Consider the following 22295-nt stretch of genomic DNA (forward strand, 5'->3'; position numbering starts at 1 on the left):
GACAACGTTATCGTCAGCTTAGAAGGCATTCACACTATGAGAAGGGGCAAATTTGGAAATGGGCAGTGCGGCGCTCTTAAACTCGACATGTCAAAGACTTTCGATCGTGTGGAATGAGCCTGCCTCTAAGCCATTATGATTCGCCTCGGCTATGCCTCTACTTGGGTTGACCTGATAAGGCGATGCGTCTTCTCGACCACATTCTCGTTCATGCTCAACGGGGAAGTGAAAGGCCACATTTTACCCCAAAGAGGCCTTTGACAAGGAGACCCGCTCTCCTCCTTTCTTTTTCTCTTCTGGTCCGAGGGAATTTCTGCCCTATTACGGCAAGTGGAGAGAGAGGGAACTCTCAGTGGTCTTCGGTTTGGAAATCCCGGCATCACGGTCTCTCATCTTTTTTTTTTCACCGATGACGACTTAGTGTTCTTCAAAGCCATGTCAGACGAGGGAAGGGTCGTCAAACGGTGTCTTGAAGTCTACGCTCACGCATCCGGTCAAATCATCAACTTTGACAAATCGGAGGCCTTTTTCGACAAGAATGTGAAGGCTGCAGATGGTGCACTCTCCGCGCACACCCCCGGTGTTAAGCTCACAGTCGGACATGACAAATACATTGGCCTTCCTATGCCACAAGATGAAACAAGGCACAAATTTTCGGGCCCATTCGCGAGAGAGTTTGGAATAAGCTTAAGGGTTGGAAAGGGAATTATTTCTCTACGGCTAGGAAAGAAATCTTGATCAAAGCAGTGGTTCAAGCTATTCCTAGCTACCTCGTGAGCTGTTTTAGGCTCTCGAAATACCTTATATTGGAGATTCACCAATCCGCGGCCAATTTGTGGTGGTGAAGTACATCCGAGAAAAAAAAAAAGATGCATTGGGGCTCTTAGGATGAACTCTACGCTCGGAAATCAACGGGAAGGCTCGGTTTTTTCAAATGCCGGCGAAATTCGTCGACTTTTGCCGGCGCCGCTGCCGGTGATCTAGCGGCCGAAAAACAAGTATTTTTTTCGTTTCGTCGTTGAAAGTCGCTCGAGTTTCACCGAAACGAAAAATCGTTTTGTCAAACGGCATTCTCCCGCTTTCATTTACAGTGACGTTTTAAAAGCTTAAAAAATTGTCACATTCTTTGGAAATTCGAAGGAAACAAAAAGCCTTTTCCGAAACAAAACCCCATGGCAATTCTCGGGGACTGCCAAAAGTTTATTTAGGCTTCCCTAACGCCGGAGAATTTCGGTGACAATCGGCTCCATTGTCCTCCTTTTGGCACGCTATTGTTGAAGATCGTAAAGAAGCTGGTGGCTTTGGACGATTACCTGCTTGAATAAGGGGTTTTCTAACAAAAAAAATACCCAGATTATGTTCAATAGAGGAAGAATGCAAAAAGTAAGGTGGAGAGAGAGAGAGAGAGAGAGAGAGAGAGAGAGAGAGAGAGAGAGAGAGAGAGAGAGAGAGAGAGATAGAGAGAGAGAGAGAGAGAGTCATGTCTAGGAAGGGTAAATGCAGATAGAGTAAATCTGGCCTAGCGGTGTTTACCGCTACTCCCGTCCCGCCCGAGCCCGGACTCCCGTTATTTGGCCAAACGGGAGTCCCGTCCCGTTAACTACCCGGACGGTAGCGGGATCCCGCCTAACGGGATTCGGACCCCGTTAGGTGCAAAAAAAAAATAAAAAAAAATGTTTTAAATGAAAGTAATAAAGGACTAATTTGAAAAGATTTTAAAGTAAATGGGCAGAAAAAATAATAAAGAAGAATGTGAATTTAAAAATGGACCTCATAAAAAACCTCACCGTCCTCTTAAAAGGTGCAGCGGCGAGGAAAAAGAGCACCCCTTTCCTTGTTAATTATTTGAAAATTTATCCCGGACAAGGGTCGGGATATCCCTTAGTTATACAAGTTGGTCTAACCATTTATGTTTACATTTGCGAAATCAACTTCAAAATCGTCAAGAATATCGAAGCACATGAATGTTTCTTGTGCTCGATTTCTATGTTGAATCCAATCCTTACCACACTTCAATGCTTCGACCATCTCCGGTTTCAAGCTACATCTTCTATCGTCGATGATGCGGCCCGCGCTATTAAAAGCCGCCTCAGATGACACGGTTGAAACAGGGATGGTGAGGATGTCTTGTGCCATAGATGACAAGACCGGGAACCTCCTCGCATTCTGTCTCCACCAAACCAATACGTCGATGGCTTCGTCATCCGGTTTGACCCACTCGTTCTGATCGTACTCTTGGATCTCCGGATGGGACCGTGCGTCGGTTGCGCTCGACCTCGTCTGACTTGTCCCGGCTTCTTGTTGTTGAGGCGATGGGCTGTAAGCGGGCGCGTTGACGAAGAAATTCGTGTATCGGTGTCTTCTTGGATACTGCGTCTGTGATTGAGATGCTTGTGCTCGATATTGCGGTAAGAGTTTCGCCTCATATACCCTGAAAAGATCATAAAAAACTTGCACAATCCTCGCGAGATCAAGTGCAACGTAATCTTGGTCTTCGAAATGGTTTCTAATGTACTTAAGAAATTTTTTTAAACCACCAATTTTACATCGACAGTCTAGAATGACTCCAAAACCGTATAATAATGGAACCTTTCTAGCCCCCCAATATTTTAAAAACTTGGCTGTCATTGCTTGAATAGAATCTTCAAAAATTGTTTCGTTTTTATATTTATCAAGATGCATAGCAATTGCGGTCATAGTATGAAGACCGAGAAAAGAAGTAGGAGTGTAAACAGCAGAGAGATAACAAGTTTCTTTGTAAAAAATGTCGAGAAAAGAAACAAATGATTCAGCCATCCTAATATCATATTCGGTGATAGCGTTATCGCCATGTTCGCTGTTAATGTAAGAAACAATAACATCGACATAATGCTCGGATAAAAAGTTGGTCAACATGAGAAATGTAGAATTCCACCTAATTTTGTTATCTAGGTGAAATGTGCGCTCTTGGAGACCGTTTACTCTAAGGCGTCTCTTAAGCTCATCTACTCTAAAGGTTGAATTATTTATCCAACTAATGTAATTCCTAATCTTGTTAATCGAAGGGTCATAACTAGCGGCTCCAGCTTGAACTATGAGGTTTATGATATGGGTAGCACATCGTTGATGCAAAAGGGTATCGTCAACATTAAGTTTCTCCTTTAACTCTCTAATCATGGCGTTGTTGCTTGTGGCATTATCTAAGATTACAGATATAATCATATCGGTCAAACTCCACTCAGCTATAACACTAACTATGATATCTAAGATGTTTTGACTAGTGTGAGAACCTTCTATCCTCCTAAAGGCTATGATACGTTTGTTGAGGTTCCAATCGTCGTCTATATTATGCACTACAACGCTCATGAAATCCATCTTAGATTGACCAGTCCAGATATCCGAGGTTAAGGCTACGCTATACCTACCCGATAATATTGTGTGTTTCATTTGCTCTTTTTCTCCTAAAACCATTTTAGGATATCGGATCTCAAGGCTTTCCTAGACATTATTTGAACGTTTAGAATTATAGAACTAATGAATCTAAAAAAGCCTTGAGATTCGATATGACTAAAAGATTGATCGGTGGAAACAAAATATTCAACTAAATCACGTCTAAAGCTTACAGGATCGATCTGACTTACCTGGCTTGACGAGGCTCCAGATTGCGTCCCCTGGTAGTGCCTATGATGACTCCACAATAGCGACGTCTCGACTCTTGTGTTGTGAGCGCTGAAGATTTTGCTACAACTGTGACATTTTCTGGCTTTCTCGCCGCTCGCAATCACCTCTTCAAAGAAAGTCCACACAACGGACCTAGCACGACGTCGTGGTGGTTGTTGTTGTTGAGGTGGTTGTTGTTGTTGTTGAGCACCTTCATGTTGTTGTTGTTCTTGTCGTGCTGGTTGTTGTCAACGTTGTCGTCGTTGTTGTGTCTCCTCTTGTTGTTCACGTTGTCGAGGTCGTGGAACTTGACTTCGACGTTGAGGTGGTGGTGGTGGTACGTCTTCTTCTTCTTCCTCCTCCTCTTCTTCATTTGGATTTTGGGTTTTATCGTCATCTTCTTCTTCATTTGGATTTTGGGATTCACGATAATGTTGCTCGAATTCTTGAAATTCTTGAAAAGCCACTTCGGATGGCGGAATTTGAGCTTGATAGGCTTGCTCGGGATCCATTTGAGGGTAGTATGGCACTTGGGTGTTTGGAATTTCGGTGAATTCCGAATGGCCGAAAGTAGGAGCAACATAATTTGGATCGAAAGAGTATTGGACGGTTAGGTCGGGGGCGTTTTGAGACAAGTGCAACCAATTTTCTTCAAAACGGTGCATTCGTTCACCTTGGGAAGCTTTTCCGCTTCGACCTCCTCGGTTGTGAGATGAGGATGCCATGAAAAATTGAAACCGGTAAAGAGTATTAGAGATTAAAATCGAGAGCGTTTTGAGAGTATTTGAGATTGAGATTGAGAGAATTTGAGAGAGTTTGAGAGAAAGGTGTGAAGAAAATGAATGAAATGGGGGGATATTTATAAATTTTAGAAATAAATGGGTAAAAAAAAAAGTGGCCGAAATAAGGTAACGGCTATATTATCAAAGGTAACATTTAGGCCGTTGGATCTTGATCCAACGGCCGAAATTGTAAAATAAATAAATCGAACGGGACTAACGGGATCACCGCCACCCGTTAGTCTCGCTAACGGGAGTCCCGTCCCGTCTGTCAACAGTAACGGGAGTCCCGCTCCCGTTACTGTTCCTAATGGTAGCGGGGATTCCGTCCCGTCCCGCTACCGTTAGGCCAGGTTTAAGATAGAGTAAGATAAAGCCTTTATTTTCTATATTGAATAATAGCTCATGTCATACGTCATAGGTTACTATGTATCGAAAAAAGAGCTTTACAAGTGTTACAATCTTGTTGGCTCTCTTCCAAATGAATAAAGAAATCCCAAGCTAATCCAGGCCGAGAGTTGTACGATGTGTACTATTGTGATGAATCACAATTCTTATCACAATTTTTTATCACAAATAATAAAGGGAAAATATCAATACTATCCCTCGTGTTTAATCGAAATGTGAGATTTATCCCCTCTATTTCTAGAAATATCAGACATATCCCTTTAGTTTAATATAAATGACATATACATCCCCTAAAAAAATGTTATATTACAAATATCACCCTTTTCGTTTATTTTTTACAAAAAAATAATTTGAACTCCCCAAAATACCCTTAACAGAATAAATATTTATTTACTATTTTATTAAAAAAAATCAAAATCCCTCTTTATAAAAAAAATCCTTAACTTTTTATAAAGAAATTTTTTAATTTAAACTTTTTGTATATAGAATAGAAAATAAAAAATTATTTCATTAAGGGTATTTTGGGGAGTTCAAATTATTTTTTTGTAAAAAATAAACGAAAAAGGGTGATATTTGTAATATAACATTTTTTTAGGGGATGCATATGTCATTTATATTAAACTGGAGGGATATGTCTGATATTTCTAGAAATAGAGGGGATAAATCTCGCATTTCGATTAAACAGGAGGGATACTGTTGATATTTTCCCAATAATAAATAGTAGGATAGTATTGACTTGGGCTTGCTTCTTTATGATCTTTTGGGCCTCTTGCGTCGTCAATTAATGGGATTGAACACAAATATTCATTACCCAAATAAATAAAACAGATATATTTTAGAGCAATTGCCTCAACTACCACCATTTGATAAGTTTTTTCCAATTTTCAACAAAAAGCTTAATTTGACCAAAAATACTAGTAAATCATTTGTACAAATACAATTTTACTCTCAACATTATGTCAACAATTGACTTCTATTGTTGACATAGATATCAACAATTGACATCTATTGTTGACATATGTGAGTTTTGGGTTATTTGTTTGTTGACATAGATGTCAATAATCGACATCTATTGTTGACATCTATGTCAACAACTGACATGAATTGTTGACATCAAATGTTGAGGGTAAAATTGTATTTGTACAAGTGGTTTAGTAGTATTTTTGGCCAAATTAAGCTTTTGGTGAGAAATTGGGAAAAACTTATCAAATAGTGGTAGTTGAAACAATTTCTCTATATTTTAATCATATTAATCATATTTTTATAAGGATAAAAATATATCAAAATAATATATAAATTAAATCTATAAATATATATTTCAATATCATATATTTTACAATTTTAAAATTTGAAACATATATCTATGTATATATTTTTAATATATTCTACAACATTATTTTCGTTCGGTCTTCTATTGACATGTCGATTTTTCATGGAAAACGGCATTTGAAAACGGCATATCATTTGCCGTCTTCCATATTTTTCCGTTCGATTTTTCATAAATCAGGATGCTTGAAACCGCATCGGAACTTGAACATTGGTTTCCGGAACCTAGAGTGGTTCAACAAGGCAATACATGCAAAAAATGCATGGTTGGCATATCCTCCGAAGACCCACTGCTTTAGCCTCTCGGGTGTTGACGGAGAGCTATTTTCTGGGCACTCACTTCCTTCACGCTTCTAGCAACCGAGCTGCCTCGACCCTTCATACTGTGGGGCCGCGAGATTATTATTCAGGGCTCTCAGTGGCGTGTCAGGTCTGGAATACCGATCTCCAGCCTTTCGCGTCCGAAATCAAACTCGTATTCATGAAGGTACCATTGTGACAGATTTAAAACACCCATATGACGACTGGAAACACTGATCTCCTTCACGCCTACCTCGATGACAACAAGGTCCAAGACATCCTCAAAATTCCACGCTCTTCTTCCCACTCCTGCGATGACTTATGTCCCTCACGGTGGGCTGTTCCGAGCCCCACCGTAGTGCCCAATGGTGGGAGTCCATTTGGCGGCTCCGAATTCCCCCAAGGTAAAATCCTTTCTTCGGAAAATCTGTCGCGGGTGGATTGCAATGGCAAATATTCTAGCTCACCGGGACATGTAAATTGGATCCTCGATGCCAACGTTGCGCAAAAGAAAGAGAGACTATTTTTCATGCCATTTGAGGGTGTCCCTTTAGCAAAGTGGTGTTGAAATCAACTGCCTAGTGGAATCTGATAAAGACCAGCCAACATAGAGATCTCATTAGCTTTTTGTCCGTCATCGAAGAATCTCTTACGCGCTCCGAGTTTGAGAATTTCATCGGGATTGCATGGAGTTGCAGGAACCGTCGCAATGACCTACTCTTCAACGACATTAATCGCCCCCCGATGGTGACTGTTAACTGGGCTCTCAACTTCATCGAAGAATACCGAGCAGAATTTCATTGTTATGAGTGTTGACGCTGCTCTATCTAGTGATGGGACACGCTGCGGACTGGGCAGTGTCTTTAGGACTCATGAAGGCATCGTCGTGAGCTCATTCATCGATCCTTGTCCACGTCCTTTCAGTCCCATTATCGCAGAGGCCATGGCAATTCGCAGAGGTCTGATGCAATGCAGAGATTTGGGGATTAACAAGGTTCAAGTTCAGTCCGACTGTGAGACTCTCGACAAGTTCCTCTGTGACCATCGACATCATTGTTCCGAGCTAGGCCTTATACTGAATGATATACGCTTCATTTCTCATGATTTTATTTATTTTGTGATCTGTTTTTTTTCATCGTTTTTGTAACGTCGTAGCGCATAAGCTCGATATAATGGCCTTAAGGTTTATCTCTTTCGTTTCTTGGAATTCTACCGTACATCCTGACCTGTGAGAGGACGTTTTCATTCTCTTTTTTTTTTTTTTTTTTTTTTTTTTGCGCAAACTCATTTTCATACATTGAAACCTGGCAAATCATATTTCCCAATCTTCTGCAGACCAAGCTAGTCTTCCTTAGCAAACTAACAAACAATATAAAAAGGAAAAAAAAATATACATCGTTACAATGTTTGTCCAACAAAACGCCTTTCCAATTACTTACCTGGTGTCAACTAGGCAAGAAGAGACACCTCTAATATTCCATTTCCAGAGAATCTGATGACGAAGAACTCAAATCAGACACGGCAAACAAATCAAACAAGTTTAGAACACGAAGAAATTCCGGTGCGATCGAACGAGCTCTCCCAATTCCTGCCGTCGAACCGCCTGATCTCGACGCGGAGCAGAGTCCCGGGATCGACACACCTGAAGGTGACGGCGACGCCGTCGGGGTTGGAGCGAGGGCGATAGAACGAGGTTATGCCGCAGCGCGTGCAGAACACGTGCTTGGATGTGTGGGTCCCGAAAGTGTAAGTTTTGAGGAAGGCCTCGGAATCGGGCAAGATCTGGAATCTGTGGGCGGGGACGATGAAGTGGGTGTTGCCTCTCATCGAGCAGTCCGAGCAGCTGCAATCCCACGCGACCACGCTCGCCGGAGCCTCCACGCGCCACCTCACGCTCCTGCAATGGCAACCTCCCTCGTGCCACACTAAATCGGATTCCATTTGTTATTATTATTATTATTATTTTCTGAACTGATGTCTATTCGATGCCTGCCAATGTAACATTGGTGGAAGGCAGAGTAAAATAAACTTCTGAAAACCGCCACCTAAAATTTTGAAAATTAAAATGCCTACCCAAATGTCACCATTTTTTTTTATTATTTTAGCCCGAAATTAATATTATTTTCATATATGTCCCTAAATAAGTTTTCTCTACCCACCCTTCATAAAATTTAGAATTATTTTTTGGATTAATAACATAAATCCCTCCGGAACGTTAAGTTGAATTAACAAACCACCATTTCAATTTTATTTTGTCATAAAATTTGCTATGAACTCTCATTTTGCTGTACGAGTTCTCCACTTGTCCAAAAATTTTCGTTACTATTAATATTTTGAGCATGTGACTCTCACATGATCAATAATAAAGAGAAATTCAATTACATTGGCTCTTACTACAAATCCTAGTTCGCACTGCATATTAAGAATCAAGATTATAAGAAAATATTAGATCTTAATTTATTGTTATATGCCTTTCTTTCATAGAGAAATTTGATTCGAATGCATGGCATTCGTTCGATGCACAAGAGAGAGTGAGTTCGAACCATGAAGAACGCAAAAAAATTGTTATACATACATATATCGATGCAAGTATGGGTGGATTTGTCTTCCTAAACTTTTGAAAATTATAGTTTTTACCTTAAAATTATTAATATTATTTATACTTTTAGTCCAAACTCATGTGATTTTTTAAAGTTGTCGCTTTGGATTTTTTTTTTCTTTTCAATTTGCCCCTTTCAATTTGAATTCATGGCTCCAATCAATGGATGCAAGTACACGAGGAGCCAGATAAGCACTAAAAAGCATATGTCCATAAACTTTAGAAGATTAAAAATTTTACATTTTTTTTTTTGAAAAAATAACAGTGCTAAAACGTCGCTATTTTGAAGGAATGGAAGGTGTTGGATCAGTGGAAGGACAACCGTGTAAGCATAGGAAATGGATAGATCGGCATCGAAGGACTACATTTCGACTTGTGGAATGTCCACGCTCTGAAGACGATCGGTGCCAAGTTCGGAGGGATAATTCAGATCGCCAAAGAGACATTGGAACTGACTGACCTAAGGTACGTGAAGATCAAGATCCGGGGGCTGACAGGAGGCCTTCTTTCGCCGTGTTTGGAGCTGCCTTACGGTGCCTCTCAGATCCAACTAGGGATCTTTAACCTAGAGGAATCGCCTAAAGGTCCCTTTCTCTAGATTCCTAGAGTTAATACAATAGAGGCTCAAGGAGTCTCTCCTCTGGCATCTAATCAGCAGTCGGAATTAGCCAATAAAGGAAAAAAGGTATGCGAAGGATTTTTAGGAACAAATCTGTGCCGGAACTGCAGAAGGGAGGACGGGGCTATGGCTAGAACTCAAGGATATCTCGAGATGGATTTCACTGAGTCATCTAACCGTCGGTGCACGGATGATGACCTTTCCCTCGTCTCCGATGTTCCTGAAACGCTTGTCGGCGTAAACAGGGTCGGTGTCTCCAAAGACGGAGAAGACTCGCTGATTGGGCAGGTACACGAGGTTAATCAAGAGACCCCGAAAACAGAGATAACAAAACCAGATCCTTTGATTCTCCAGCTCGATCGCGATGTGGCCCTAGAGAAGGCTGGTTTGCATGCGAGATTGGCCGACCAAATCGCTGAAATCCACCGCATCGACTGCGTTTCTAGGGTTGGGCCTCGAAAAGTCTCCTCAACTACTAAAAAGTTTGTTTTCAGTGAAGCACAATCGGACCTCGGGGTCGCATCGGAAAAAAACGACGGACATAGCGCCACAAAAAATGACCAATAGCTGCGATCGTTTCTCCCTTACTCGTCGCCCAAAATTGCGCAAAAACTTCCGAGTGGGCATTATCAAAAGATGGAATGATTTTGTCTACAAGGACACGAACAAGTCAAACTACGTGAGCGACTCTGAAGTGGGTGAACGAAAAAATAGAGTTTATGGCAAAAGCTATTCTCGAAGGTGGTGGTTAGGCGACCAAGAGGAAGAGTCGGCTTTCAAACCTCCTCTCGGAGGTATGGATGAGGACGATAAAGTTGGGCCCGATCAAGACGGGGTAATGGTAAACATGATTGGGGAATCCTCCCCGGAAGAGGGTTCTTCCGAAGAAATCTTTTGCTCCACCGACGACGACCATGGATTAGATTCGGCAGACGGTTTAGAAGGAGTGGCTGCTCTGCTTGGATCTGAGGAGGCGATCAGCTCCGATGGTGGCTCTTTCACATTGGAAGGCAGGAAAAAACCTAAGGTTCCTCTCTCTCCTTCTTTTCTCGCTCCTTTAACTTCAGGGAAAGATTGCTCTAGGAAGAACGTAGAGAAGACAACTAGAGTCACGGGTAAACGAAAAGGAAACCCAAAACGCTCCAAGGGGGCCAGAAGAGAATTAAAAAAACTTGGATTTTAATATGAGCTATGGGAATTCAAAGTTCAAAAGGATGGAAGTACCATTTTTATGAAGATATTATCTTGGAATGTTAGGGGTACAGGTCACCCCGACAAACGCAGGGGAATTAAATCCCTTGTATGCAAAGCTAATCCGGATATTCTAGTCTTGCAAGAATCAAAGAGAATAAACATAGACAGGAGGTTTATAGGTAGCATTTGGAGTTCTAGGTTTATGGAATGGGTTTCCCTACCGTCCATCAGCGCTTCGGGGGGCATAATGATTGTATGAGACTCTAGGAGGGTGTCGGTGGAGGATTCTCTATTGGGGGATTTTTTGGTGTCGATAAAGGTTGTGCATGGTGATTCATCGTGGTGGTTTTCAAGGGTATACAGACCATGCCGATCGAGAGAAAGGAATGAGTTTTGGGATGAGTTGGCTGGCCTTAGGGAAATTTGTGGCGAGAATCGGTGCGTGGAAGGAGATTTTAATGTTGTTAGATTCGCATCGGAAAAGAACAAAACCGGTCGGGCAAGGCGGAGTATGAGATGCTTCAACGAAATAATCGCAGAGCTATCCTTGTTTGATCCCCTTCTTTCAAATGACGAGTACACTTGGTCTAATTTCCGGGAGAATCTGACCTGTTCACGTTTGAATCGGTTTTTGCTCTCACCAGGTTGGCGAAGAATCTTTCCCTATTACCAACAAGAGGTTCAACTAAGAGGGATATCAGATCACTTCCCGTTGATCATAACCACGGATATGGCAGCCTGGGATCCGGGTCCTTTTAGGCTAGATAATGACTGGTTGGATAATCCTGAATTCAAATATTTGGTTAAAATTACATGGTTAGAAGTGGTGCCGGCAGAATGGTCAGGACACCGAATCATGGAAAAACTCTACAAACTCAAAAACAAAGTTAAGCCTTGGTCTGTAGGGGAGAGAGAAAGGAGATACGGGCAAAAAATCAGAATCGAGAAGGAGATTATCCCTTTGGACAGAGCTGAAGGGGGTGATGACTGGACGGAAGAGTTACGACACAAGAGAGCTTTCCTCAAGGGTCAACTAGATGGCATTTTAGCAAACGAAGAAAGAGCGGCCAGGTTCAAATCGAAAATAGTTGGGCCGAATTCGGCGACGGAAACATGAGTATGTTCCACAATTTATTAAGCGCTAGGAAAGCCAAAAATGCACTGTGGAAATTGGAAAGGCCGAGGGGTCCATCACGATAGCCGAGGCTGAAATCGTGGAGGAAATAAATCTTTTTTTTTGAAAATCTCTACTGGGCCGGCCCTACAACAAGATGTGATTGGAACAACATAGAATGGGAAGCCATAGACGAGGAGGGCGCTGGAAGTCTCTCTTCACCTTTCGAGGAAGATGAAATTCGGGCGGCTGTTTTCACATGTGGAAGGAACAAGTCACCCGGGCTGGACAGTTTCTCTTTGGCTTTCTTCCAAGATTTTTGGGAGACGATCAAACATGACATCCTTCAATTCTTTGAAGAATTTTGGAAAGCAGGAGTACTCAATAAAAGTGTCAATGAAACTTTCATCTATCTAATTCCATAAAAGCTCAACGCATGTAGAGCTAAAGACTTTAGGCCAATCAGTTTGGTGACAGGTCTCTACAAAATTTTGGCTAAAGTCTTGGCAGAGATGATTAAAAATGTTCTTGAAAAAACCATTTCAGAATTCCAAGGCGCCTTTGTCAAAGGTAGACAGATTACGGATCTCATACTCATAGCCAACGAAATGGTCGAGGAGACAAGTAGGACAAAAAAAATTGGATCGGTCCTCAAAATCGACTTTCAAAAAGCGTACGATATGGTGGATTAGAACTTTCTGGAATTCGTGTTGGAATGCAAAGGTTTCGATCTTAGATGGAGGAAGTTGATCTAAGGCTGCCTTTCCTCGGTGTCTTTCTCGGTTATTGTGAACGGTAAAGATCGGAGACGCTTTTCAGGATCGAGAGGGATTCGACAAGGCGATCCTCTGTCGCCTTTCCTCTTCATCTTGGTAGCGGATGCTTTGTCAAGACGTATCACGCGTGGAGTAGTGGAAGGAAATTTCCACGCTCTTTCTTTAGGAGTCCTTTCAATCTCCCACCTCCAATTTGCAGATGACACGCTCATTTTCGGGGAGTTTGATGAACGAAATTGGGCAAATATGATCGGCATCATTTCCAGATTCTGCGACGATTCCGGGCTTAAAATAAATATTTAGAAAAGCAGCCTAATAGGGATCAACAGCGACCCGGTCGATTATATGCATTTGGCTGCCATTCTCGGCTGTCAAAAGGAAACATGGCCGATATCCTACCTTGGTATGCCTTAGGCAACACTCCGAGAAGCAAAACTTTTTGGGATCCTGTCCTCTCAAAGGCAACTAAAAGGCTGGCTGGGTGGAAAATGGGGTTCCTCTCGAAAGGCGGCAAGATGACCTTGATTCAATCGGTGTTATCCGCTCTTCCAACATATTTTTGTTGGAATCGATCTAGGGTTTAAGAAAAAGTTTAACGCTTCGCAAAGCGGCGGAATTTTAAAAATTTTCTTTACAAGTAAAAACAGTTTTTTACTAACCTAGACAAAGTGCAAGTACATGTAATTAAAAACTAATATGAGCTAAGAAGTTTACTAACCTTTCTTGAAGCTTGAACCTTGAAGAAGCTTTTGGAAAGTTTGCAACGCTCGTCTCCCCTCGCAGCACGTCCCTCTTTCTTTCCTCGGCACCTCGAGCAACCACGAAAGTTTCTATCACTAAATCACTCGAAATAAAGGAATTAGTCAGTGGGCACTTTTAAACACTACGACTTAAGAACGAGTCTTGAAGTTGCAGAGCTAAACACTAGGTCGAGTGAGGACCTAGGTGCCAAAACAAGAAAAATCGAAAATAAACTAGAGAGAGAGAGAAGAGGGGCGGCAACCATAAGTTCTAGAGAGAGAAGCTCTCAATCTCTAACTTATGTGGAATGAATAGAATGAGAGGAATGAGGGTCCTATTTATAGGAGAATGGTTGACCTTGGAAAGAAGTAGTTTCCTCTTATTTTCCAAGCCTTAATGAGCAATCTTTTATTGCCCATTCCTATCCAAGATAGGCGCCCACCTCAAGTAAATCCCCAAGGGATTAGTTTCCTCTTTTGTTCTCTCTTGGTTGCCTTGGCCGAAATTCCTTATGGCAAACATAGGAAATTTGTTTCCTCTTTTTATTTTGGCAAGTATCTTGATACATTTATGCACAAAATATTTTCTCTTTCTCTTAGGTATTTGGGCGCCCAACATCATTCTAGAAGGAACTTCTAGAAGCTTCTTCATTTGTTCATAACAACATGAGAGAGACCCATTAAGAATTTTCAATAAAACTCTTATGAAATGAAATTAATCCACAAGGCCCAATTAATCATATTATGGCCGAGTGACATTAAGTCATCAAATGAACTTGTCAAAATTTATTGACATCCATTTCATCCTATGTCTCAAAAGACAAGAATACCCTTTTGACAATTTTCGTTCTCGTTTTCACTTAGCTTCCAGTTTAACTATTTCTATCGATGTGATTCGTGACAGTGACCTCATGGACCCAAATGAACAAAGCTTGAGCTAAACACTTGGACTCAAAAGTTCACAAACCTTTTCCAAGTTTAGCTTAATGCCAACTGACTCCACTAAAGAGCTGACACTGAAAATCTCTCGGTTCAAATGAATTTATTTTCTACTCAAGAATTCACCTAATTATAATGAGCGGATCCACTGAATATTATCTATGCTACCCTTCATGAATGTCATCAGCTAGTCGGGATTTACTAAATTACCATTTTACCCTTCTAGCTGTTATTTCCTCAACTCCTTTGTCGCTTGTGAATAAGTTAGAAACAATGTATATGACGAGGAGCTAACAAGTCACATTGTTTCATCCAAAAGAGTCAGGACTCAATTTGGACACTGGCCAGTTCATTTATTCACACTCCAAGGAACAAAGCATGAGGTGACATACATTGCATTTCAGCAATCTTGTACATGAATTCCGTATCTATGAGAACTTCACAAAGTTACTCATGACATTCTCACAACTTAGTACTTCACCAATAGGCCCTGTTCGGAATCACATAGTGAGTCCGAACTCTGACTTTCTCAAATGAGAATACTAAGCTGTGAAATGGCATGTCTCATTTCAGGATTAAGGTAGGCATGATGCAATTCATACGTAGCGACTTCGAGACATAAGAGGTTAAATGGTTTGTTCTTATCTTGTCTCTAGAAGTGCACTTGTCAATTCAGTACCTTCGGAAGATACCTAGAAGAACTATAGAGTCTCCAACTCTCAATGCCTCATAACCAGACATCATAGATTCTTCTAACAATCGTACTGAGGTCAATAGTCATTTGACCCTAAGATTGCGAATATATCGTTTTAAGCAAACTACGAAGAGTTTGTTCATGCAAATCTACATTTGTCTCTTCGTAAGTTGTTAAGTTTGTTTATGGACTAAAAGACTAAGGTTTTATCATAAAGCTTCAAACAAAGAAAGAATGAATGAACGTTTCAACTTTATTATTAATGAACAAGCAATTACAAGCAAGAGTCTTCGTAAGACTATATGACATCAAATGTACATAAATAGACACTACTACTCTTCTTGTGGGCACCATTGACAACAAACTCCCACTTGACTCAAAGAAGATGTGAGTAGTCCTACATGCCTAATCCCTCTCGAAGTTGGTCGAAGACCATGTTCGCTAGGGCCTTGGTGAATAGATCTGCCAGAGATCTACTTCACCTCCACGTCTCCGCGTTGCGCGATCTCTCGAATCAAATGGTATTTCCTCTCAATATGTTTAGAGCGCTTATGGCTTCGAGGTTCCTTTGAGTTAGCGACAGCCCCACTATTATCACAATAAAGAGTCATGGGCTCGTCGACTTTTGGAACAACTTCCAAATACTTAAGGAATTTTCTAAGCCATACAGCCTCTTTGGATGCTTCACAAGCAGCCACATATTCTGCTTCCATTGTGGAGTCAGCAATGCAAGATTGCTTAATACTCCTCCACACAACAGCTCCACCATTAAGGATGAACACAGATCCCGAAGTGGATTTCCTGGAATCCTTATCCGCTTGAAAATCGGAGTCGGTATATCCCGTCATAGTCAGGTCAGTACCTGAGTATGTAAGTATCAAGTTCCTAGTTCTTCGAAGATACTTAAGAACATGCTTAACAGTAATCCAGTGCTCAGGTCCAGGGTAGGATTGGAAACGGCTAACTACGCCAACGCCGAAACATATATCAGGTCTAGTGCAAAGCATAGCATACATGAGGCTTCCTACGGCAGAGGCGTAAGGAATTTTCCTCATGTCTTCAATCTCTTGTGCAGTCTTGGGAGACTAGTCCTTAGAGAGTGAGACTCCATACCTAAAGGGTGTTTGACCCTTCTTGGAGTCTTGCATCGAGAAACGATCCATCACCTTATCAATATAAGATGCTTGAGAGAGCGAAAGGGTCCGGTTTTTCCTATCTCGAAAGATTTGGATCCCCAGAATGTACGCGGCTTCTCCTAGATCCTTCATATCGAATTGCTTTGCCAGCCAGACCTTAACCTCAGATAACTTACCCACGTCATTACCAATGAGTAGTATATCATCGACATATAATACCAGAAACACAACTTTGCCTTCGTGTATTAACTTGTAAACACAAGGCTCATCTATTGACTGTTCAAAGCCAAAGCTCTTTACAGTTTCATCGAATCTAATATTCCATGACTAGATGCTTGCTTTAATCCATAGATGGACTTAAGCAACTCACAAACCTTGGTCTCTTGACCTTCTTCCACGAAACCGTCTGGTTGAGCCATGAAAATGCGCTCGTCAAGATTTCCATTCAGGAAGGCTGTCTTGACATCCATTTGTCAGATCTCATAGTCGAGAGCTGCAGCTATGGATAGGAGTATGCGGATGGATTTAAGCATCGCGACTGGCGAGAAGGTTTCTTCATAGTTAATCCCTTCTTGTTGGGTATAACCCTTCGCCACAAGTCGTGCTTTGAACGTCTCGACGTTCCCATCAGGACCCATTTTCTTCTTGTATATCCACTTACACCCTACGGGTTTAATCCCTTCAGGAAGGTCTACAAGTTTCCAGACTTTGTTGACATACATCGAGTGCATTTCAACTTTCATGGCGTCAAGCCAAAGGTTTGATTCAGAACAAGCCATCGCTTGGCTATAGGAAACAGTATCATCCATGTCAGAGACGGCTACAAGAGAGTCTCCATAAGACATGTACCTGTCAGGCTTTTGAGTAGCCCTCCCACTACGTCGAAGTACTACTTGACGAGATTCTGATGAGTTAGGTTGTGTTTCAGTTGGGGTAAGAACAGTTCTTACAGATGAGGTAGAAGCTTCCTCACCCAACTTTTCTTCAAGCACAATTTTGCTTCTAGGTTTTGCATCCTTCATAAAGTCCTCCTCAAGGAAACGAGCATTCGTGCTAACGAAAGTCTTATCGTCCTCGGTACTATAGAAGATGAAACCCTTGGTTTCCTTTGGATATCCCACAAACAAGCACAATTCTGACCTACTAGCCAACTTGCTAGTCTTCAGGAACCCACAAGGACCTAGATTAATTAAATGACTAACTAATTTCAAGAAAAATAACTATAATACAAAGAATCGGGGGGGTTTTGAAAATTATAAATTTAACAAAGAAAACCAAATGGCAAAAAGACACGGTTAAGGTTTCATTCGCTCCCGCAACAATCCGATTCAATCTTGGTTCGACAATACTCGCATAACTCGTATAAAATCAACGTCCACAGAAAATCGACACACGCGGTCAATAATCTCCGCAATCCTTTGATATTAGCTAATCACGACGTTGCGCCGATAAAGAGCCCTAATTGTTAAACAACCTAATGAACACGCGCCTAGATTTAATCTAACAACAGCAATTAATTCAGAGAGCGAGACGAACAGAACAATATAAATTCAACACGCGTGATTCAATTAACTCTGGTTACTCTTTTCACTACGTGCACAAGATCCTTGCGAAACCCGTACCTGTAGTCGCACCACTAATTACTAGCAATTCTAACAATTACGGATTAAAATTGCAAGTATGGCTATGAATAATTATATTCCTATCTAGGTGATCAATCCAAACAGAAACACAACAATTCATGAACACTGACGATTGGAAAATAAATAACAACTTCAATACTAGAAGTAAAAAGCAAAGTCTACACCAAGATCTTCAATTCATGTTTTGGGATTGAAATTCCCCTTAACCGTTCAAAACCTAACTAGACATAATTAAATAAAAAACAATACAAGCAATAGAAAAAAAGAAAGAAGATAGAACGAGTTTTGGAGTCGGGACGGTCTCCACGGGGAAACCGTCCGTACTCCAGTTGTCGCCGAAAGTCCTCTTCTCTCTTCGTAGTCTTTGCGGCTCTTCTTTTGCTCTGAAAGTCGTAGTCTCCCTTTTTAGGTCAAAATCCCGAAGTCCCTTTTTAATGGACCCCGAAACTTGAGTCGTATTGGGCTTTTAACGGAACTGTACCGCGGTACCCGTGTGCTGTACCGCGGTACTGCCACGTACTCCTGTACCTAGGTACTAGACTGCTGTACCGCGGTACAGCTACTGCTTTGCTCCTCTTCAGTGCGCTGATCCGTTTGCCTCCAAAAATTGACATTTTAGCTCCGAACTCCCCCGGATTCACCTAAACACATGTAAACACTCAAATAATAAGATGTTCAATTGTAAACGTGATTTTAAGTGATTACGATGAATAACGTGGTGAAGATATGATCACAAAATAACAAGAATTTTGAACTTATCACAGATCAAGAGTCCGGTTTTGGGAGGATCCATGGTTAGAGGGTATGAGCATGAAAACGAGGTTCCCCGGACTATACCGACTCTGCCCGTTGAAAGGATCCCCTATCGCTAGTTTGGCGTCCCCTTCCTCGCTTTTGTTTGAAGACGTGGATTGGAACTTCAATTTCCCAAGGAACTTATCAAACCGCGAGGCGATGGAATCGGCTACACTTTTGGACATGCTCGAAGAAGTGCCATTGTGGGAAGGATTGGAGAATCGAAGGGCGTGGATGGACGATTTGGAGGAGTTCTCAGTAAAAAGCATGACCGCAGCCATCTCTCCGGCGGCTGCTGCCCCCTCTGCGACGTTTTTCAGCGCTATTTGGAGTTCAGCGACTCCAAAAAAAAGTGAAGATGTTTGGGTGGAGGATTGCTATCAAACGAGTCAGCACGGCTGAACGCATCCAAATGCAAAACTCACATCGGGTTTTGTCTCCCAATTGCTGTATGGTGTGCAAAAGTGCTGCAGAGGATGATCAACATTTATTTGTTGACTGTCCTGCAGCGGCGAGTTGGTGGAGATGGTTCTTCGGTAAAATCGGTATCCACGCTTCTTCAGTTATTTTGTTGGCTGATTTTTTTTCAGGTTCACACAGCGACTAGGAAAAAGGATCGATGGGTGGCAGCAGTAAAATTAGGAGTGCTTGCGGGATTTTGGGCGATTTGGCTTCTAAGAAACAAATGCATTTTCGAATACGAAGGTTGGAATGCAGAAGTTCTTCACGAGACATCTAACAGACTCATAGCTATGTGGCTACACAGCTCAGAGAAAGATTTCAAATGCTACTCTCTGGCGGATTTACAAAGAGATTGGGCAAGCGCCATATGAAAGCCGAAAAGGAAGAATTTCCTTCTTTTTGTTTTGTGTCTACTCCCGGTTACCAGGGGCGGGAGCTTTTGACCCTTTAGAGTATTTTTTTTTTTTCTATGTACAAAGACCTACAAGGTCTCTTTTGGTTGATGTCTCGCTAAGACAGTCACTAGATTAGTTTTTGTATCTAAGCTTTACCTTTCCTCTGTGTAACGGCCTATAAGGTCAGCTTTTGGTTGTGGTTTCGTTTTCTGGTTTTGCTCAGCTCGGCTTCGCGTGCTCGATTGGCGTTGGATCCGGGGAGTAGGCTATAAACGTTCCATCTTTTGTGTAAATGGCTTTCGCCTTTCCTAATATATATAATGAAGTTACCATTTAAAAAAAAAATTACATTTTTAATTTTTAAGCCTAAGGTTATATTTTTATTTTCATATATACCCTAAAAGTTTGTTTGTTTTTTTTTTTTTTTTTTTTTGAAGTAGGAGAAAGAAACTTGACCATCTCAGTATCAAACGAAAAGAGAAACTTAAAAGAAGAAAAAAAAAAAGCAGAGTAGAACGTAGAGAGAGAAAGAGAGGCGGTAGAGAGAGAGTGAGTGAGAGGAAAAGAGAGGTTTCCGGCCGGAAATTAAGAGCAAAGCATCGGAGTTGTCAAGGTAAAGAACGCTTGATCCATTTCGTTCTTCCAACTCCGAAAATCACAAGAAAACCTAGGGCTTTAACTTCTGCTTCTTCTCAGTTTTTCCTTAACGAGGCCTCATCGCCGTTAATTAATATGGAACACGGAAGTGTGTGGAAGAGAGAGAGAGAGAGAGAGAGAGAGAGAGAGAGAGAGCGAATAAATGTGCAATTTGGTTATCTTAAATTGGGGATTGGGGTTATCTTCACCATGTTTTCGTTATTCTTAGCGCCATTGCTTCTTTTCCAGTTCATTTTTTCATAACATTTTCTTTTTGTGATATGGTTGGTTAGTAAGTTAAAAGAAAACTATAATCCTAGACTAGCAAAAAGAGTTTTGACATGCTCTATTTTTACTTGTTTGACAGTTCATCCCGATGCGTTTGTTTGGCGTGCCATACGCAGTAACTCTGTGAGAGCAACTTGAAAAATGGGAATTGGGAACATGTTGTGGAATCATTCAAAGAAGCTCTTCACAGTTGGGCTCATAGGATTAACCATTTCGGATAGATACGCAAGCGTCGCTGCGGTTCGAGGCTCTTCTATGTCCCCGACATTCAATCCCGATAACGGGGGTAATAATTTTTGAGACCACGCAAAGCTTTGACTATACTTCGAACCGTACATTGTTTTCTGAGTCACCGATTTGATCGTAGGTGACTATGTTTTGGTGGAGAAATTCTCTCTACAAAACTACAAGTTTTCGCACGGTGATGTCGTCGTTTTCAGGTAAATCGGTATTTGTTTCTCTGAGATTTTTATTTTGTTTTGTTTGGTTGAAAAATAGTTGTCATTTTACGCATTTCTTAAGCTTGTGGTAAAATGCATTCGAGTTAAAGTTACTTACCAAGCTCCAAAGTCAGAATATTGCAGTCAAGAAGACATTCAACTTTATACAAAACAAATTATAGGGACTGGGAATTGTTGCGTAACCTTCTAGTTCTTTAGTATATTATTTATAGGTCCTTTCTATTTATCCTAAAGAACAGAACGACGAATACTATTCCCAGTGTTCTGTTCCCAAGTGTTTGAATGGTCGTATATTAATTAACGTAGTTGCGCAATAACACAGCTCACCGGAAAACCACAAGGAGAGGCATATAAAGAGAATTATAGGCTTGCCCGGTGATTGGATTGGAACCCGACAATCCTCAGATGTGCGGCGAATCCCCGATGGACATTGTTGGGTTGAGGGAGATAATCCGGCTTCTAGCCTCGATTCCAATTCTTTTGGCCCTGTAAGTTTATCTCAATCCATTCTTTTTCCTAATCAACTAGCAACAAACTTTCACAACCAACATAACATTCATACACAATCAAAATTCAAAACTCCCAAGTTGATAACTGTTAGGAGGATCTAAATGTTTTCCATTAATAGAACAAGGTTCATACCCGCTCGGGTTTTTTCACTAGAATTTAACAATAAAACATACTTCCATTCAATGCTGTAACGTTCATGTGGATTCAGAATAACGATAAGTGACAACACTTTGAAAGCTAGATATTCACGTTTGATGGATCCTTGGTAGTACAGAAAATCGAATTTCGGAGATTAATAATTCATTTCGGAAGCTGCTTCTGAATAAATTCTCGTTTACAGGTTCCTTTAGGTCTAGTCGCGGGACGGGTGACTCATGTTGTGTGGCCTCCGCAGAGAATCGGGGCTGTAGAGAGGCAATTTCCTCAAGAAAGGATCGCTCCTTACTAGCTGCATTTTTTTTTGTTAGCGATCGATCCGATTTTATTTTTACCCAAGAAGAGGGTGATTACCGATTTTGCATTTTTTTATTCGATTAATTCTGTTTTTTTATGAGATCAGAACAGCTTCACGGGCTTGTGTTTTTCAAGCTCCTAAGCGATAAACATCGATTTTTGAAAAATTATTAAGCTGTTCCTTTCTATCAGGAAATAAAATTAATTTCCGAGTCTGATACTCAGTTTGAATAATTTAGATACCTGCCTTTTGACGCGACGTCGTATGAATAAAATTTAGATATGCTGTTTGGTGGGGATGCTTTACCGACTAATTTAGCCGACCAAAGGATAATTTTTTTTTATTTTTTTATATAGAACCGAAGTATAATGGATTAAAAAAGAAACTA

General features: G+C 41.1%; 2 protein-coding genes across 2 annotated transcripts; one reads left to right on the forward strand and one right to left on the reverse strand.

Moving 5' to 3' along the window:
• Positions 1-7461: 7461 nt before the first annotated feature.
• Positions 7462-8575, reverse strand: LOC149406817 (carbon-sulfur lyase). Its single transcript, XM_089625968.1, has 2 exons — positions 7892-8575; positions 7462-7811 (listed from the first exon to the last, which is right to left on the reverse strand). The coding sequence occupies exon 1, from the start codon at positions 8391-8393 to the stop codon at positions 7983-7985; it is 411 nt and encodes a 136-aa protein (XP_089482094.1). The 5' UTR covers positions 8394-8575; the 3' UTR covers positions 7462-7811; positions 7892-7982.
• Positions 8576-20001: 11426 nt separating this feature from the next.
• On the forward strand, positions 20002-22246 carry LOC149406818 (Peptidase S24/S26A/S26B/S26C family protein). The gene is made up of 5 exons (XM_089609006.1): positions 20002-20171; positions 20562-20768; positions 20850-20922; positions 21266-21431; positions 21794-22246. The coding sequence occupies exons 2-5, from the start codon at positions 20624-20626 to the stop codon at positions 21899-21901; spliced, it is 492 nt and encodes a 163-aa protein (XP_089465132.1). The 5' UTR covers positions 20002-20171; positions 20562-20623; the 3' UTR covers positions 21902-22246.
• The last annotated feature ends 49 nt before the right edge of the window (positions 22247-22295 follow it).

This window comes from Urtica dioica, chromosome 1 (genome assembly GCF_054948205.1).
Source record: "Urtica dioica subsp. dioica isolate 48M chromosome 1, U.dioica_male_clone48M_v1_H2, whole genome shotgun sequence".
Classification (NCBI taxonomy): Eukaryota; Viridiplantae; Streptophyta; class Magnoliopsida; order Rosales; family Urticaceae; genus Urtica; species Urtica dioica.

What these genes read in the sequence shown, in the direction of transcription:
- LOC149406817 (XM_089625968.1), bottom strand. Translation starts at nt 8,393, where the DNA reads ATGGAATCCGATTTAGTGTGGCACGAGGGAGGTTGCCATTGCAGGAGC.
- LOC149406818 (XM_089609006.1), top strand. Translation starts at nt 20,624, where the DNA reads ATGGGAATTGGGAACATGTTGTGGAATCATTCAAAGAAGCTCTTCACA. An exon ending in GGTGATGTCGTCGTTTTCAG is followed by an intron (nt 20,923 to 21,265) that starts GTAAATCGGTAT and finishes GCAATAACACAG; the next exon opens with CTCACCGGAAAACCACAAGG. An exon ending in ATTCCAATTCTTTTGGCCCT is followed by an intron (nt 21,432 to 21,793) that starts GTAAGTTTATCT and finishes TCTCGTTTACAG; the next exon opens with GTTCCTTTAGGTCTAGTCGC.